General features: G+C 38.3%; 1 protein-coding gene across 1 annotated transcript in view; it reads right to left on the bottom strand.

Moving 5' to 3' along the window:
• The window catches only part of LOC150089149 (required for meiotic nuclear division protein 1 homolog), a 132,102-nt gene that overhangs the window by 62,030 nt on the left and 51,572 nt on the right, over positions 1 to 18,500 (bottom strand). Inside the window, exon 6 of the mRNA XM_090390352.1 lies at positions 9,679 to 9,776. Coding sequence (XP_090246478.1) covers positions 9,679 to 9,776 — 98 coding nt within the window. The remainder of the gene's footprint in view (positions 1 to 9,678; positions 9,777 to 18,500) is intronic.

The following is an 18,500-nucleotide window of genomic DNA, read 5'->3' on the forward strand; positions in this document are numbered from 1 at the left end:
CAGATGGGTTAAATGAGTATGTCCAATTCTGGCTCTGGCTAGAATTACTTCTTCTTGTCTGTTTGCTATAGAGCTAGAAGCCCATAATTTTGGTAAGGGTTTTAGTTGGAATAGTTTATTTTGGAATTGTGTTTGCCACTGAAGAGTCCATTGATCTTTACATATTCTTTGTATATTCATTTTATAATCTGTGACAGGTACTAGCGAATTTGTTGGGGCTGGGCTGGATGGATTTTTGGCAGCATCATCTGCAATTTCATTCCCTGGTATTCCGGTATGGCCTGGAATCCAGCAGAAGATAACCTTTTGCTGATGCTCTCTAAGTCGTATCAACTGTGTTTTGATGAGCTTTAATATCGGATGAGTAGGTGGGGAATTGTTTTGCAATGCTAATACGGAACCTTGCGAGTCTGTGTAAATTATGCTCTTTTGAATTGACATATGGAAAACATTTTCTAATGCAAGCTTTATGGCAAATAATTCAGTTGTGTAGCTACTACACTCTGTCGGAAGAGATTGAGAAACTATTTTATCAGGGAGTACCACTGCTGCACCCGATCCACTCTCGGATTTCGACCCATCTGTATATATTTTAGCGAAGTCAGGATAATGTTGACCATGCTCAGTGTGCAGCTGTTGGATGGTAAAGTCTGATAGAGAGTGTTTACCCCACTGGTGGAAGTACTTGTCACAACATGGCGTGATGTCAGACCATGGAGGGTCAGGATCTATAGGATCTTGCAAGATTTTATCGAAGTGTATATCCCAATCTTCTGTTAGATGTTTTAGCCTAATACCAGCAGGCCGAACTGTCTGTGTTTTGTTTCTATACAGGGTCATATACAGCGGATCATGAAGTATTGACCAATTAGGATGGGTTACCTGGCTTTGGATCTTGATTGCATAGTTTAACAGCAACATCTTTCTCCTGATATTTAGAGGAGGTTCATGGGCTTCGATATATAAACTTTGCACTGGAGATGTTCTGAATGCACCTAATGCTGATCTAAGAGCTGAATGTTGGATAGGGTTGAGCCGAGATAAAACACTCTCCCTAGCAGAATCAAAAACAGGCGCCCCGTAGTCCAGGCGTGATCTAATTATGGCTCTGTATAGGTGAAGCAGGGTGTTACGATCTGCTCCCCATGCTGTCGCTGATAAAACTCTGAGTATGTTCAGTTTCTTTTGACAGTTTGTCCGGAGATATTCAACGTGTTTTTGGAAGTTTAACTTGTTGTCGAAAAATAATCCTAGTAGACGAATACAATTAGTTATGGGAAGAGGTTGGTTATTCAAGTGGAGCTCGGGCTCAGGATGCATATTTCGTCTGTTACAGAAGTGTATGGCAGCAGATTTCTGGCTGGACAGTCTATAACCATTTTCTGTCATCCATGTCACGATGCGATTAACTGATATTTGTAGCTGGCGTTCAATGTAATGCATGTTTTGAGAATGACAGGATATTGAGAGATCATCTGCAAAGAGGTAGGAATCTACAGTTTTCGGAATGAGTTCAATTATGTGGTTCATTCTCATTGTAAATAAAGTGGCACTGAGAACCAACCCTTGCGGAATTCCTTCTTCTTGTGTAAAGATCTTAGAGAGGGTTCCCCGGTAACGGACTTGAAAGGATCTCTGATGTAGAAAATTTTTGATAAAGTATGATAAATTACCTCTCAGGCCAAGAGAATGCAGATCTTTTAAGAGGCCGAATCGCCAAGTAGTGTCGAAGGCTTTCTCAACATCAAGACAGACCATTACGAGATGTTCCTTCTTGACGAAAGCATTTCTAATGTTTGTCTCGGTTTTGATCATGAGATTCAATGAAGATCGATTTTTCCGGAATCCAAATTGGTTGTTGTTAATCAAGTTTTGGGACTCCAGGAACCAAGTGAGGCGGCGATGTATCATTTTCTCTAGGGTTTTGCTTAGACAGCTGGTAAGGGATATTGGTCTGTAATTTTGCGGAACAGAATGATCTTTACCGGGCTTTGCAATTGCTAGTACATAAGAATGACTCCAGGAACTTGGGAAGGTATGTTCGGAAAAAATGCGATTGAAAAATATGAGCAGTAATGAGAGTGATCTCTGATCCAAATTTTGCAACATTACATAGTATATCCCATCTGGGCCAGCAGCACTGTTTCTTGAGTTGTTAAGGGATTGTTGCAGCTCAAGCATGGTAAATGGTTTGTTATAAGGTAAAGCGGAATTGTCAGTGAAATTTAGTCTGGATTTCTCTGCAATTGTTTTAAGTTTTTGAAATGTTTGATCATAGGCGATAGAAGAGGACAGCTGAGAAAATGTGGTTCCCAGTGCATTTGATATTTCTGTAGGGGTAGAAAGCTCCTGTCCATTCCAGTTCAGTAGTGGGGTGGATAAAGGAGGAAATTTACTGTTTAAACATTTTATTTTTCTCCAGATTAATCTAATATCAGTATTTTTATTCACTGACGAGGCGAATTTAATCCAGTTTTCTTTTTTCGCTTTACGTCTGATGTAACGAGCTTTTGCTCTAAGACGTTTATAACTAATAAGATTGAGGGTGGTTGGGTGTTTGCGGAAAAGGTTCCAGGCTTTGTTTTTCTCTTTTTTCGCATGGTTGCAGTCCTCATTCCACCAATAATTTGTTTTTCGTCTATTTCTTGCTTGATATTGAGGAATGGTAGCGGATGCGGCTGACAGAATTTCATTTGTGATGTGCTCAGTAACACTGTCGATGGAACAGGACTGAATAATGTAGTTGTCAAATGATATTTGCGTTCTGTATTTTGTCCAATCAGCTCTTGAAAATTTCCATTTCATTGGATTTTTTGTTGGGAAGGAACAGGATGTTTGAATTTTGCAGATTATGGGATAGTGATCACTGCTATAAGGATCGCTTAGAGTTACCCACTCTATACTTGGAAAGAGGATTGGGGAACAAATGGTAAGGTCTATTGTAGAGGTTGTACCTGTAGGGAGATGGATATATGTGGGAGTGCCAGTATTTAGTAAAGTTAAATTTTGCCTGTCTATCAACATTTCAATAAGCTTCCCTCGTTTGTCTGATATAGGTGAACCCCATATTGGATGGTGGGCATTAAAGTCTCCTAGGATACAAAAGGGAGATGGTAACTGCAAGACAAGATCTTCGATTTCTTGAATGGTATATTGATGATTTGGTGGAAGATAGATTGAAACCAGTGTCAGTGTAATACCATTTACAACGCGAGTGGCAACAGCTTCTAAGGAGGTTTGTAAATGGATGCGTCTGGAGGGGATACTTGAATCCACGAGTATTGCTACTCCTCCGTGAGCACTGTTAGTGTCAGCTCTGTCTTGTCTAAACAAGGTATAATTTTTGATTTTGATTGAGATCTGAGGTGTCAAATTCGTTTCCTGCAAGCACATTGCAAGAGGTCGGTATAGGTGAATTAATTCATGGACATCATCGATGTTGCTGCGAAGGCCTCTACAGTTCCATTGGATGATCTGTTCCATTATTTGGATTTGAAAGAGGGAGATGAATCTGACTGCTTTTTATAAGTGGGTTGTTTGTGACGATCCAGCTTAGGTTTTTCTTTTCTGGGGAAATTGGGGCGTGTTGAATTATTGCTATCTTCCATTTCATCATCTGCATGTAATTCAAGGAGGTCTTGGGTAGTCGTATCGTCGGTATCCATCCTTGTTGAGGGTGGTTGATTAACCTCGACAGGATCTGATTTTTGAGGTTTTTCTGTTACTTTACCTTGGGTTATGATTTGGGTTGGAACTGTGATAGGTGTATTCATACTTTGGTCAACTGTGTTTGGCTTTGATGTAGGCTGGGTCGATAGAACTGATCGAGCCCAGTCTGCAATCGATTTATCTGGAGAGAGTGACACTTCCGTCTGACATGCTACTGATTGGTGAGAGTGGATAATCGAGGCATAAGAGCTATTTGGCATGGTTAGTTTAATTTGTTTCCTAGCTTCTTGATAGGAGACTTTATTTTCAGTCTTATATTTTTGAATTTTTTTGCCTATCTTCCAGAGGTCACATTCTTTAGAGTATGCTGGATGGCTTCCCCTGCAATTAGGACACTGTGGAGTTTGTGCTTTGCATTCTAACTGGGTATGAGTTGTGGAGCCACAGTTTGGACATGTTGAAACGCCACGGCATGCTGTCTGGGAGTGACCAAATTTCTGGCACTTGTAGCATCTCAGGGGATTTGGGATAAAGGGTCGAACACGGCAATTTAAGTAACCTGCTTTGACTGATGCTGGTAGATTCGGTGTATTGAAAGTTAGAATTATGTTACGTGTTGGGACTAAGGTACCATCTTTTCGTATCATGATTCTTTTTGCTTGAGTTACATTTTGTGACTTTAGTTCTTGTACTATTTCTTCTTCAGACACGTTCAGTAGATCCCACTCAGTAATCACTCCTCTGGATGAATTCAGGGTGTTATGCGGAGTGATTTGTATTGGAATTCCGCTTAGAGTGGTGAGTTTCAGTAGTTGTTCAGAGTGTCTTGGGAGAGAAGTCTCTATTAACAAGTCCCCGGATTGGAGACGTTTCACCATTTTTGGAGATGATGCTGCATGTTCAAGGCATCGTTGGATGATGAAAGGGGAGAGCTTGCTAACAGGCTGTGCCGACAGAGAATGGATAATCAGGAAAGCTGGTGATTCCTGTCTGCCTGCATCTTTTTTCATTCTCTTAGAGGTAGAAAAGTCATGGTCGGGTTCACGATTGTCATATTGAGCACTCTTGGGCTCTAGACGTGGAAATTCATTCGTTTCCATTACTGCTCCTTTTAGCCCCGAGGGTTGATTTATCCCCCAGGTTACCGGCCCCGCCACGTGGAGGCAGGAGCGGTGCCACCAGTGACCAAGCGATAAAAGGTTAGTGGTTAGTGTGTTAGAAAAGTAGTTATATATACAAAAGAAAGGTGTCTTTCCTTTCTTGTAGGAGGCTTCCTTCTTTATTTACAAAGAGCCAGAAAATAAATAACTTTGAAAGTAAAGCCTTTGGAAATCTCTTTATCAACTTCTCTTTAGAAAAACGCTTTCAAATTCGCTTTGTAAATCGCTAGATCACTCGCTTGGCACTCGGGGCCCACACCATTCGCTCCAAATGCCTGTCCAGTTCCTTCTTAAATTTATTTAACCTATCAACTTCCACAACGACAGATGGCAAATTTCCGCACACCTATTCTACAACTGTCATTTCTTAATTTGAATTTATGCCCCCTTAGGTTCGTAATCTGAACAAGTGGAAGGATCCCATCAGAATTCAGCGTGCTCAACCCATTCAAGGCCTTATACACCTCAATCAGATCACCGCGCAGGTGCCTAGTCTCCAGCCACTGCAACTTGCAGAACTTAAGTCTCTCTTGGTAAGAGGATCCCTTCATTCTCATCACCAATCTTGTTGCCCTTCTCTGTACACACTCAAGCAAATCTACATTCTTCCTAAAATGAGGCCTCCAGACCTGTACGCAGTACTCAAAGTGCAGCCTGACCATTGCCTTATACAGAGGGACAATCACCTCCTTCTCCCTGCTAGCAAAATGCCTATATATCATTGACAAAACCCCATGACCTGCCCTGGCAGCCTGTCTGCATTGCTCAGAAAACTTCATATCTGACTGCACAATTACTCCCAGGTCTTTTTCATTTTCTACCACCTTAAGTGTAGTACCACACAATTGGTACGTTTCTCTGGGGTTACTTCTACCCATATGCAGTACTTTGCATTTGTCAAGGTTAAACTTCAGTTGCCACTTCTTAGCCCATCTGCCCAAATTATCTAGATCCTGTTGCAGTAGCACACTGTCATTACTGTCATTAACAACCCTGCCAACCTTTGTATCATCTGCAAACTTCGACACTAAGCCTAATATACCTTCATCACTATCATTGATAAATATACAAAACAACAGTGGACCCAAAATCGAACCCTGCGGGACTCCACTAATAACATTAGTCCACGAAGAGCAGCACCTATTAATTACCACCCTCTGTCTTCTCCCACTCAACCATCCTTTTATCCATTGTAGCAACTTACCCTTAATACTATTCTGCTCCAATTTGTACAATAGTCTTCCATGCGCAACCGTGTCAAAAGCTTTCCTGAAATCCAAATATACGATATCAAAATTACTTTCTGCATCCAGTTCCTTTGTAACCACATCATAATATCCTATCAAATTTGTCAGACAAGACTTTCTCTTAACAAACCCATGCAGTGTCTGAATTATTGCTGCAGTCTTGTCTAGATGATCCTGCAATGCATCTTTAACCAGTGACTCCATTATTTTACCCAGAACAGAAGTTAAACTAACGGTCTGTAATTACTCGTGTCACCCTTCGATACCCCCTTTGTGAATTAGGGATACATTTGCACATCTCCAGTCCGTGGAGACCTCCCCTGAGTTCAAGGATGCTCTCATAATTATGGCTAAAGGTTTGCTTAGTTGCTTTGCCGCCTCCTTTAATATAACTGGATAGATCCCATCCACCCCAGGTGCCTTTCTTATGTTTAACTTCAATAATTTCTCCTCCACTTTGCTCTCAGTTATTACAAAATCATTAAGCACAAAATCATTAAAATCATTTAGTTTTCCTAAAATGTTTTAGGTAAATTCTTCTAATCATTTACCTCTGAAAAGATATTGGGAAGGTACAGCTCAACCCAGGACTGATTTATTTTCTGTGAGCAATTTTCTGAATACTGTTTTTCCAAAATGTTTTAGGCATCAGACACATAATCAGGAATAAAAAAATCCTTCCTAAAACTTGAAATGTGAAATGGGCTTGTATGGCCATAATGTTAGTAATGTTGAGGATGTTTTCATTGAAGTCTGGGAAGAGATGTTTTTAAAGGTGGCTTCACTGAATGTGTGAAGGAATTATTTGTGAATTTTGGTTTTAAATTGAAGCTTGCTAATGTTTACTCCTGTTGTATTAAGGTATTTCTGAATCTATCAATCATGTCTTTTGAATTTTGACAGAGTATATCAAAATTCTTTTAGAAGACTTCTTTTACGTTTTTATTCTCCCAAAGATGAATGAGGGTTCCGAATTGTTTGGGTTTGCATGCTTATAAAGATTATTATCAAATTTACCAATCTTAAGATCTTAACTAATGCATAGAATATTCCTTTGACAGTTATCTTGGTCCTGTGTACAAACCATATTTTTTTAGTGAATGTGTTGATAGAGAGAGAGAGGGGGGGATCGGCAGGGAAGGAGAATGACAAAAATGTAATATAATACAACCTTTAGCACAATATCTTTAGTTTGAATGAAAAAATTTTCATGGTTGTGAAATACAATTTAAGAAACAAAATGATCAAGTCTACAATATGATTATTACTCCTGAAAACATGATCAAGCACTTTAAAAGTCAAAGGAAGCATTGCCATGCCTTGGCCATGGTTTGAAAGGAAGTCTTACACTTAGTTACAATTTTATATAAAAAAACATCCTAAGTACAAAAACACACCAACAAAACATTACAGGGAAGGTGAAGCCCTTGAATGAAAGGCTTGATGGAAACCACTGAATATTCTAGAAGGATCCCATTTCTGTTTATAAGGTAAAAAGACACTGATCAATGGTTTGCAAACATTATTCTTCCTGTGTTTTCATCAGGGTTTCATAATAGTAATCTGAAGCCCAAATGTGAACTCAACAGGTAGAATTACAAATGCATGGACTGCAATAGATGATATTCCAGTATCAGATCACAAGTGTGGGGAAGTCTGTCAATGCTTTCCTCAGTAGAAGGTTTCTGAGGAAAGCAATAACCAAGTTCCCTACATATTATATTTTGGAAAATTAAATGCACTAGGCATAATCCTTATGGGTTTTGATAATTAACTATATAATATCAGTGTAAATACACCATAGTTAACCCATATATTTGAGCTACGATTGTAACGTAGAAGGCATCGTTTTAATTGTATCTCATAATGTGGTTGCCTTCACAACAAGATAGCTACTATTGAATTACTTCAAACAAATAACGCTTCTCTAGTAGAGAAGACTACTGTTATTTATTTTCAGTGGTACCACCACCCAGACGATCGTTTCGAAGCTTTTTGGCTTCGTCATCAGTGGGCGGGCAGGTACCAAGGCAACCACATTATGAGATACAATTAAAACGATGCCTTCTACGCTACAATCGTAGCTCAAATCTATGGGTTAACTATGGTGTATTTACACCGATATTATATATTATATTTTGTAATGCTACTGATAACTGGCCTTAGTGTTTGAAGACTTGTATACAAGGACATTTTGACTGATCTTCAGATGTATGGCTAATTAAGTAGAAACAAGATGCAGTATGCCAATAAAGGTATTTATTGATTAGAGTATTAATAGTATGAGTGGGTCCAATATTAGTATGAGTAGTACAGTATACAAGATGTGATAAAAATGTTTGGGGACTGACTTTGGATCTTGAAATTGCAGTGTTACACAAGTTGCAACTTTCCACAACATATTCGGTGATTCATTTAGATATAATGAATCTATCATTTATCTACAGTCAGTCAGTATGAATTAGCACATGATGAATAGAAGGCATTTTATGTGTTTTATTGCATTTTAAAATGAATGATTTTGCTGAGTAAAATTTTCAACAAATTTTGTTTCGAATTAGGAAAAAGTGCAACAGAAACCTGTGACCAGTTTTTGAAGGAGATTCTACATGCTATTCAAAAACTCTTCAGCGTTTTGCAAAATTGAACGAGCGCTACTTGTCTGTTGAAGATGATCTTGCCCTGGCTGCTCTTTAATTTCAAAAATTAATGATTTTATTCCTCATGTTCATCATCAGGGGTGATCAACATTTAGCTATCTGTAAAGTTGCTAGTGGAACTGATATTTCATAATGGACATGTCAATCAATTTTAACACAAGATTAAGTAATGCAATGCATTCCAACCATATATAGAGTGATGAGTTATCACGTGTCAGTGTCTTCTTTAACATGCTGCTGACCTACACTTTGTTTCTTTTATCATTACTGGCGACAAATTGTAAGTGTATAGCTATGTCCCAGAAACAAAGACCTAGTCCTCTCAGTGAGAGCTATCACGTTCTCAAAGACCCAGAAAAGCAAAACAACCTTAAGTAAATATATAGAAGATCATGCTTATTGCATTTTTTGACTCACAAGGCAGTGTTCATTACGAATTTGTTGCACACAATCAAACAGTGAATCAGGACCACTACAAAACAGTTCTATGGTGATTGTACAGTGCTGCTTGGAGAAATGGTTGAAAAGTGGGCTTCAGGAAATTGGCACCTGAACCACGACACACCCCTGCACACTTGGTTTTTTCCATTTACTGCGGGGCACTCCATCACTCTGGTCCTCCATCCATCATACTCATTTGATTTAGCTCCCTTTGATTTTTTTTGTTCCCCAAGTTTAAAGCCTCCTCGAGAGGACAAAATTTCTAATGATTGATGAAATTATTTATAATGTCACAAGAACTATTAGCAATGCCAAAAGCAGCCTATTAGGAATACATTCAGAAGTTACAGAACCAATGGAATTGGTGCCTACAGTGTCAAGGAGAATACTTTGAAGGAAATCTATCTGAGCAGTCAGAACACTTCATCATTTTCCAGAAACTACTTAGAAACTATAATTAACTTTATTAAAATTCAACAAAATGTATACAAGTACACATACCAGAAAGAGCCAATCCATTAGAAAATGCATATTTCTCAAGATTGGTTGAACCTTCTAAATTCAGGAGAATTCTACCACTGACAAGTCGGCTTTTGCTACTAAAATAATGAAAACAACAATTAATATTTTTATTACTGTTATACTTTTAGTTCATTAAATCTTCCCAAGTTTATCATGTTTAAATGCAGCAAAGTGTAATTCTATATCAAAATTATCATATCAGAGATTATTATGATGTCCCACAACAATTTAATTTATCTAAATATATTTCTTGACTAAACGTCAAAGAGTATGAAAAGGCTTTTTAAGCATGGGTAATGCATCTCTATCATTTCTACTACCCAGGTAGTATGCATGCATCATTTTATTATATCTCATATTGTGAATACTTTCACAACGAGTTGCCTAGGTATTGCAATAAGCAATGCTTCTCTGGTAGAGAAGACTACTGTTACTTATTGTCAGATGGGCACCACGACCCAGATGACACCTTTTCGAAGCTGGTTGGCTTCATCATCTTTGGGTGGGTGGGTGGGCAGGTACCCTGTTGCAATAGTGACAACTCAGTTATGAAGTATAACTCCACAATATGAGAGATACTTGATGGTGTGCATGGTTTCATCTAAATATATTTCTTGACTAAATATCAAAGAGTATGAAAAGGCTGTTTAAGCATGGGTAATGCATTTCCACCATTTCTACTACCCAGGTAGTATGCATGCATCATTTTATTATATCTCATATTGTGAATACCTTCACAAGTTGCCTACGTATGAAGGCATTTATACCTAGGCAACTTGTTGGAGAGGATTACCCATATTTAAACAGCCTTTTCATACTCTTTGACATTTAGTCAAGTAATATGTTTAGATTAAGCCACGAACACCATCAAGCATCTCTCAATGATTTAATAATGTCTTATAATGGGGATTTTAACCTTCCAGATATTGGCTGGAACTTGTAGATTGGTCACTCATGCAGCAGTGAAACTTTTCTACATTTATTGGATGACTACTTTCTGTGCTAACATTTTAAAGATTCAAGAAGAAAAAGCAATACTCTTAGCATTAGCATTAGTAGAGGCATATGATGCAAGAAAGCAAGTTTATGCAGCATCAGCCAAATAAAAAAAAAAAAAAAAAAAAACCCCACTCCCATTTCACCCCTCCGTTAATTCCAAATACCTGTCCAGCCGAGCCTTAACCAACTACTTGCTGGCTAAAGGCAAATTTCCACACATCTATTCTACATCTGTCTTTCCTCAAATTGAATTTATGCCCTCTCAGGTGATTATTCTGAGCAAGAGGAAGAATCCCGTCAGCATTAAGCATGCTCAAACCATTCAAGGCTTTATACACCTCTATCAGATCACCTCGCCGGTGCCTAGTCTCCAGACACTGTAATTTGCAAAACTTAAGCCTTTCTTCGTAAGAGCAACCTTTTGTTCCATTCACTAATCTTGTTGCCCTTCTCCGTACTCATTCCAGCATCTGTACATCCTTCTTGAAATGAGGCCTCCAGACCTGTATACAGTACTCAAGGTGTGGCCTGACCATTGCCTTATACAAGGGAATAATCACCTCCTTATCCCTGCTAGAAAAATTCCTGTACATCATTGATAAGACACCATGAGCTACTCTTGCAGCCCGTCTGCACTGCTCAGAGAACTTCATATCTGCCTGCACAATTACCCCAAGGTCCTTTTCATTCTCTACCACTGTCAGTGTAGTACCACAGGGTTGATACGTTACTCTGGGGTTACTGTTTCCCATATGTAGTACTTTACATTTGTCAATGTTAAACTCTTGATCTGATTATCACCAGTAACACCATGTGTATCAAGAATATTCAGATAAAGGAACCACTATGTGACAGTGATCATAGTGTACTGATCTGGGATTTACATCCTCGCAGGCATCCAGGCATCTGCGAGGTGATATTTTATTACCTCGCAGATGCCTAGTCTCTAGACTAGGCACCTGCAAGGTGATCTGATTGAGGTGTATAAGGCCTTAAATTGTTTAGGCAAGCTCAATGCTGATGAGATTCTTCCTCTTGCTCAAAGTACTCACCTGAGGGGGACATAAAATCAAACTGAGGAAAGACAGTCTCAGAATAGATGTGCAGAAATTTGCCTTTAGCCAGCAGGTGGTTGATTGTTGGAACAAACTTCAATTTTTTGTAGTGGAAGTCAACAACTTAAACAAGTTCAAGGCAGAACTAGACAAACATTTGGAAAGAATGGATGGGTGAAATGGGAAGATTTTTTTTTTTGGCTGATGCTACATAAGCTTGCTTTATTGCATCACGTGCCTCTACTAATACTAATGCTAATATAACTACTGTGAAGGCAAAGGGAAGGGATTTTGTTTTCTAAAAGGCAACCAAACTGGTCTTAAACATTTTCCAAATCAATTCTTTTCATTGGGCTCAACTGATGATGTGGACTATAGCAATTCTAAAGGGAAGTGCTCAGGAAAGTAATCATAGATGCTGCTAAGCATTTCATACAAACTAAGAGATATTGCTTATGTCAGAAGAACTGATGAGACACAAATGGCATTAAAAATGCCAAGATGATTATAAATTTGTACAATTTATAAAAACTTACAATAAGTACAGACTAGTCTGCAATCAGGTCACTAAGGGGATTAGGCAAGCTAAGGCAAATTATTATTAGAAGTCTCTGGCTAAGAATGCAAAGAAAAGTAGCAAAGAATTCTTTGTTCATGTTAAAGCTAGTAGGGAAGGGATGAATCAAAATGGCCCACTAGATATGACTGTCATAAGTATTGTTGATCCTGGTTTCTTCAAACTGAATAAATATTTTGCATCTTCAAAAACTTGGATAAGAAGAATAACAAATTCTAACCAAAAACTAAACAATTTTGGATAACTGAGAGAAGAGTGGAATATATATATATATATATATATATATATATATATAATAAAAGAATAAGTGTATTAAGAAGCTAATTAATCATGGAGGATGGAATGCAACAGTACAAAAAGGAAGATAATATAGATTCAATTAGTAGATAATATAGATATAGAAGGAAGACATAGATTCAATATGTTTAAAACAAATCTTCTTCTTCACACTTTCTACGTACAATAAAAATTCTTTATATATATATATATATATATATCCGAAGTACGTAAAATGCATAATCAATAAACTAAATATAATAAATATACCAAATTTAATTTAATAAATAAATAAACCAACACAATACAGTTGCACAAGGTGTCAGAAGAGTATGCATATGTATAGATATGCTTATAGATTTCAGATCTAAGTTAACAAAAAACAGAATCCCACACCATATTATTGCACAATACTTACATAAAGCTATTTTGATAGCTATTAACAAAAGGCACAATAACCTTAACCCACATCTTATTATGGATAAAATCTTGAGCCGCACTTATACAGCATAGAATATGTAGGTTTGTTTGTTATTTGGTTTTTAGGAGCATTAGCAACGAAGGCCATATTGCTCCAGGAATATGCGGTGGTCATTCCCTGACCTTTCTGCATTCTTGTTGTTGTTTGGGAGCATTGGCAACTAAGGCCATATTGCTCCGGGAATATGCGGTGGTCATTCCCTGACCTTTCCGCATCCTCCGTATTTGGTGGTGACGGGCTCGAACCCCGGTCTAATCAAGAAGCATGTGCTACGCACTGCTGCTCCTTCCCACCTGGCGCCTTTCCGCATCCTCCTTATTTGGTGGTGATGGGCTCGAACCCCGGTGTAATCAAGAAGCGTGTGCTATGCACTGCTGCTCCTTCCCACCTGGCTATGGAGGCGCCAATATGTAGGTGTATTTCGTTGAAGTTACTGTTGGCATAGGTAGCTTTTGTTGGACATGTATATATGTACTTAGTAGGCACTGCCCATGGAGTAAGTTATATATAGCTTACACTCATTGAAAAAGTCGTACCTATATTTACTCTATGGGTAGGAACCAATCCTATTATCCTCTACGATGTCTCCTAGAACTATCTATTTGTTATCATTACCATATGCTAGTTCCATATTTATATACAAAATTGCAGAGGGCGCTATAGATTTTAGAATTAATTTTGGTTATTTAGTGACATTAACTACAGTTACCAGGGGGAACTTTGATCGGTTAGGTACACATATATGCTACATGTGCGGACTTATTCTGTCTTTCTTACATTTTCTTTGCAGTGGTAAGCATTTTATATGTATAAATTTATCTTATACTTATTGACTCTTATTGTTATATCTAATAACCAGGATCCCTTACTATAAGGGACAGGAAGTTACGCTCCCAGTTTTATCCTAAGTAAAATTATGCTTCACCTTTTCTATGCTTTTTACCTTTTACTGTAATAATTCTACTTTTCATACCTCATGAACTATTAGAGTAATTCGAGGGGGATTGAGATACCATATCTATACTTTACTCTACTTCCGTTCGCCTTCTTTAGCTTATGCTACTATTGCTTCGTGTTACTTTTAGCGTATGCTACCTATACGATATATAATATACCACATATGTATAGGTTTAACAAAGGATGGAGCTCTTTCTACATTAGCTACATATTATTATCTTTTTGTAAATTAGCTATCCGTTGGGCTAACAGTCATCTAGCCAGCTAACTACTAAATTGGGATATATTAATTTTAGTTAACCGTAATATATTTTGGTTTTGTGATCTAATACTACATTACCTTCATTTGATATTGCTATCTCATACTACATAGCTATATTCTGGACACCATTAAGCTGGACTATGACTACAGAAATGGATAGCCTGTTAATTATGGTTGATACATTGAGAGGGTTAGCCCTCGAAAAAGTCCCTTTCAATGTATCTATATACCGATACTTAACATAATTTTATTTTATAATATAATTTTGATATGTAAGGTTTTGCCTTATGTTATATTGCATATATTTTTTTTCCAGGTTGCCGTAGGCGCGTACATAGGTTCTTATGTTTCTTGGGCCGTTATATCGTACCGGTTGGTTTCTCGGTATACACTATAACCTGCTAAATTTTGATTATAACTCCACCATTAGACTCTACCACTATAACTAACATCTTAAATAATAAAAAATATATATATATATATATATATATTGAATCTACAGAGTACACATTTAATTATTAAACCTGAAATATCCATACATCCAATACTAATGGTTAAAGTGTGAGTTATACAAGGCATATACCATAATCTTGAGGGTTGACATTGAAAAGGGTCAACAATCAAGACTGAGGGGAAAGGTAGAACTGGAAGGTCCTCTGTTTTTATAATAATAATAAGGGCGAAGTTTTTATGGCTCCAGCTAATAGAGAACTTTTTCTTAAATTTTTACCATTTTATTGATGTAATTGGCATATTAATTTATTTTCTTGAAGTAGCTTTATATTCCTAGTTACAATACTTAGTATTGGTAAAACTTGCCGTTCCAAACTTGTCACCATTATGTAGTATTGATATGGAATAGCATTATGTACATCTCGAACTTGATAGTGTAAGGTATAACGTAAAACTAGATAGAGTAATCTGTAGCACTGTAGTAGAAAACTGTAACCTTATATGGTATTGGCAATTATTCAATTAAATTTATAAATCCTTTTAATTTTGATTGTTAATTAAATTGTATTTAAACGGAAATCATGGCCCAGACTATAGCAGCAAAGCAGCATGCGCAAAGTAATGAAAGTGCTGTGGTTCGCGGGAGAACAGAAGGGAGCGATTCTACAACTCTGCAACCTGCTAGGTGCAAAGAATATGAAGAAATTAGGCACGAACTCAGCATTCTGATGGGCATCTATGAGAGCTTGAAGAGGCAGGTAGAAGGAATTAAAATGGGGCCCATCAATCTATCAGCTGCCCAACTCAATGCCAGAACTCCCTATTATGTACCAGGCAACACAACGGCAATCTTCAGGGCAGAACAGAATGCGCTGGATCCACAGGAGTTAGTTATTGTTAGTGAATAAATTGTCAGGGAAACAGGAAATATATTGTGCAAAAAGGATAGGTGGAATAGGACCAGGGCATGTCTGCCAGAAGCAAACATTGATGACATTGTAGAGCAGATATCACCTTTTAAGGGCACACAAAAGGTGATATCATTGTACAGGTTGGCACTAAAGACATTAAGTGTAGGAGATCTGCGGATTTACTTAGCAAGTACAGGTCAATGTTGAAAAAAATTCACGAGTTAGGGTTAAATTTGAAAGTGTGTGCAATCCTGCCTGGCCATGATAGGACGGAGTATATGATGACATTCTTGTAAATCAATTCGGCCCTGGAGATATTGTGCAGGGCTCGTGGGGTAGAATTTTTCTCAGCATGGTCTGTGCTTGTTAACAGGAGAGACTGCTTCTACAGGGATGGGATATACTTAAATACACTTTTTTGTTTCAACTAAGAAATAATGCTCTAGGTTCAGGCCTTAACTGGATGTCAGATGAACTAATGAGACTCGTGGCAGAGAAGAAAAATGCATGGGATGTACATAAATTGTCAGGTGACACAGAAGCCTATGGTAGGTATAATCTAGTCTGTAATCAAGTCACAAAGGAGGTTAGGCAAGCAAAGGCAGATTATGAAAAATCTTTGCCAAAGGATGCAAAGAAAAACAGTAAAGACTTCTTTACTTATATTTTTTTTATGAAAACGCCAAACACGAGAGGCATTAAAACCTATAGTACTTAGTACCGTGCTTGGATTAGAAGTTGAGAAGACGAAAGAAGATATTTGTCGACATTAGAATTGAAAGTCTGTAGACTGTAATTTTCAGGAAATACGTATGAAGGATGGTTGTTCCACAAAACGGCAGTTGACTAAATAAAAGAGGAAGATGAAAAGATTCTGTGAGTTTGAAGTTGAACAACAGTAAATGGATGTTGGCTGGTGGTGGCACATGTTTGGACTGTTTTGAAAGAGAGAGCGGGAATTATAGAAGTCAATTCAGGGAACAGCACCCATGGAAGTATCTGTACAAAAGGCACGAAGCAGAAACAGTATGTCTATGAGATTAGCATTAGTAGAGGCATTTGATGCAAGAAAGCAAGCTTATTCAGCATCAGCCAAAAAAAAAAAAAAAAAACCCACTTCCACTTCACCCCTCTGTTCGTTCAAAATACCTGTCCAGCTGAGCCTTAAACTTATTTAGGCTATCAAACTCCACCACAAGGGATGGAAGTCTGTTCCACCAACCAACCACCCGCTGGCTAAATGCAAATTTCCGCACGTCTATCCTACATCTGTCTTTCCTCAATTTGAATTTATGCCTTCTCGTGATTTTTCTGAGCTAGAGGAAGAATCCCATCAGCATTGAGCATGCTTAAACCATTCAAGGCTTTATACACCTCTATCAGATCACCTCGCTGGTGCCTAGTCTCCAGACACTGTAATTTGCAAAACTTAAGCCTTTCTTCGTAAGAGCACCCCTTTGTTCCATTCACTAATCTTGTTGCCCTTCTCTGTACTCGTTCCAGCAGCTCTACATCCTTCATGAAACGAGGCCTCCAGATCTGTATACAGTACTCTAGGTGTGGCCTGACCATTGCCTTATACAAAGGAATAATCACCTCCTTATCCCTGCTGGAAAAATTCCTGTATATCATTGACAATACTCCATGAGCTACTCTTGCAGCCCGTCTGCACTGCTCAGAGAACTTCATATCTGCCTGCACAACCACCCCCAAGTCCCTTTCATTCTCTACCACTGTCAGTGTAGTACCACAGAGTTGATACGTTGCTCTGGGGTTGCTGTTTCCCATGTGTAGTACTTTACATTTGTCAATGTTAAACTTCATTTGCCACCTCTCAGCCCATCTGCTCAACCTTTCCAGATCCTGTTGCAGCAGCGCAGTGTCCTTGACAACCCTGCCAACCTTTGTATCGTCGGCAAACTTGGACATTAAGCTTGATATACCATCATCAATATCATTTATAAATACAGAAAACAATAATGGACCCAACACTGATCCCTGAGGGACTCCACTAATAACATTAGTCCACGATGAGCAGTGTCCATTGATTACCACTCTCTGTCTACTCCCCCTCAACCACCCCTTTATCCATAGCAGCAATTTGCCTCCAATGTCACACTGCTCCAATTTGTGTAGCAGTCTTCCATGTGCAACAGTATCAAAAGCCTTTCTAAGATCCAAGTATATAATATCAAAGTTATTCCCTGCATCCAGTTCTTTTGTGACTGCATCATAGTATCCAATCAAGTTGGTCAGGCAAGACTTCCCCTTAACAAAACCATGCTGTGTCTGAGCTATAACTGAAGTCTTGTCTAAATGATCCTGCAGTGATTCTTTAACCAGTGCCTCCATTAATTTTCCTGGAACAGAAGTTAAGCTCACAGGTCTATAATTACTTTTGTCAGCCTTTGATCCTCCTTTGTGAATTGGGGTCACATTTGCACATTTCCAGTCTGTGGGTACCTCCGCTGAGTCCAAGGAAGCTCTCATAATTATGGCTAAGGGTTCGCTTACTTCCTTTGCTGCCTCCTTTAATATAACTGGATAGATCCCATCCACCCCGGGTGCCTTTCTTGTGTTTATCTTCAACAGTTTCTCCTCCACTTTACTCCCAGTTATTTCAAGATTCTGTAGCTTACTGCTAGAGTTGAATACACCTCTGGCATTCCCCTTGCTGAATAACTCCTCATGTGTGAATGTCGATGCAAAATATTCATTTAGTTTGTTAGCTACCTGAGCAGGATCATCAACAGTTGATCCATCAATATCAAGTGGACCAATCTGATTCATCCCCTTCCTTCTAGAGTTTACATAAGTAAAGAACTCTTTG

This window comes from Mastigoproctus giganteus, chromosome 2 (genome assembly GCF_048544385.1).
Source record: "Mastigoproctus giganteus isolate SK-2022 chromosome 2, ASM4854438v1, whole genome shotgun sequence".
NCBI classification, from domain to species: domain Eukaryota; kingdom Metazoa; phylum Arthropoda; class Arachnida; order Uropygi; family Thelyphonidae; genus Mastigoproctus; species Mastigoproctus giganteus.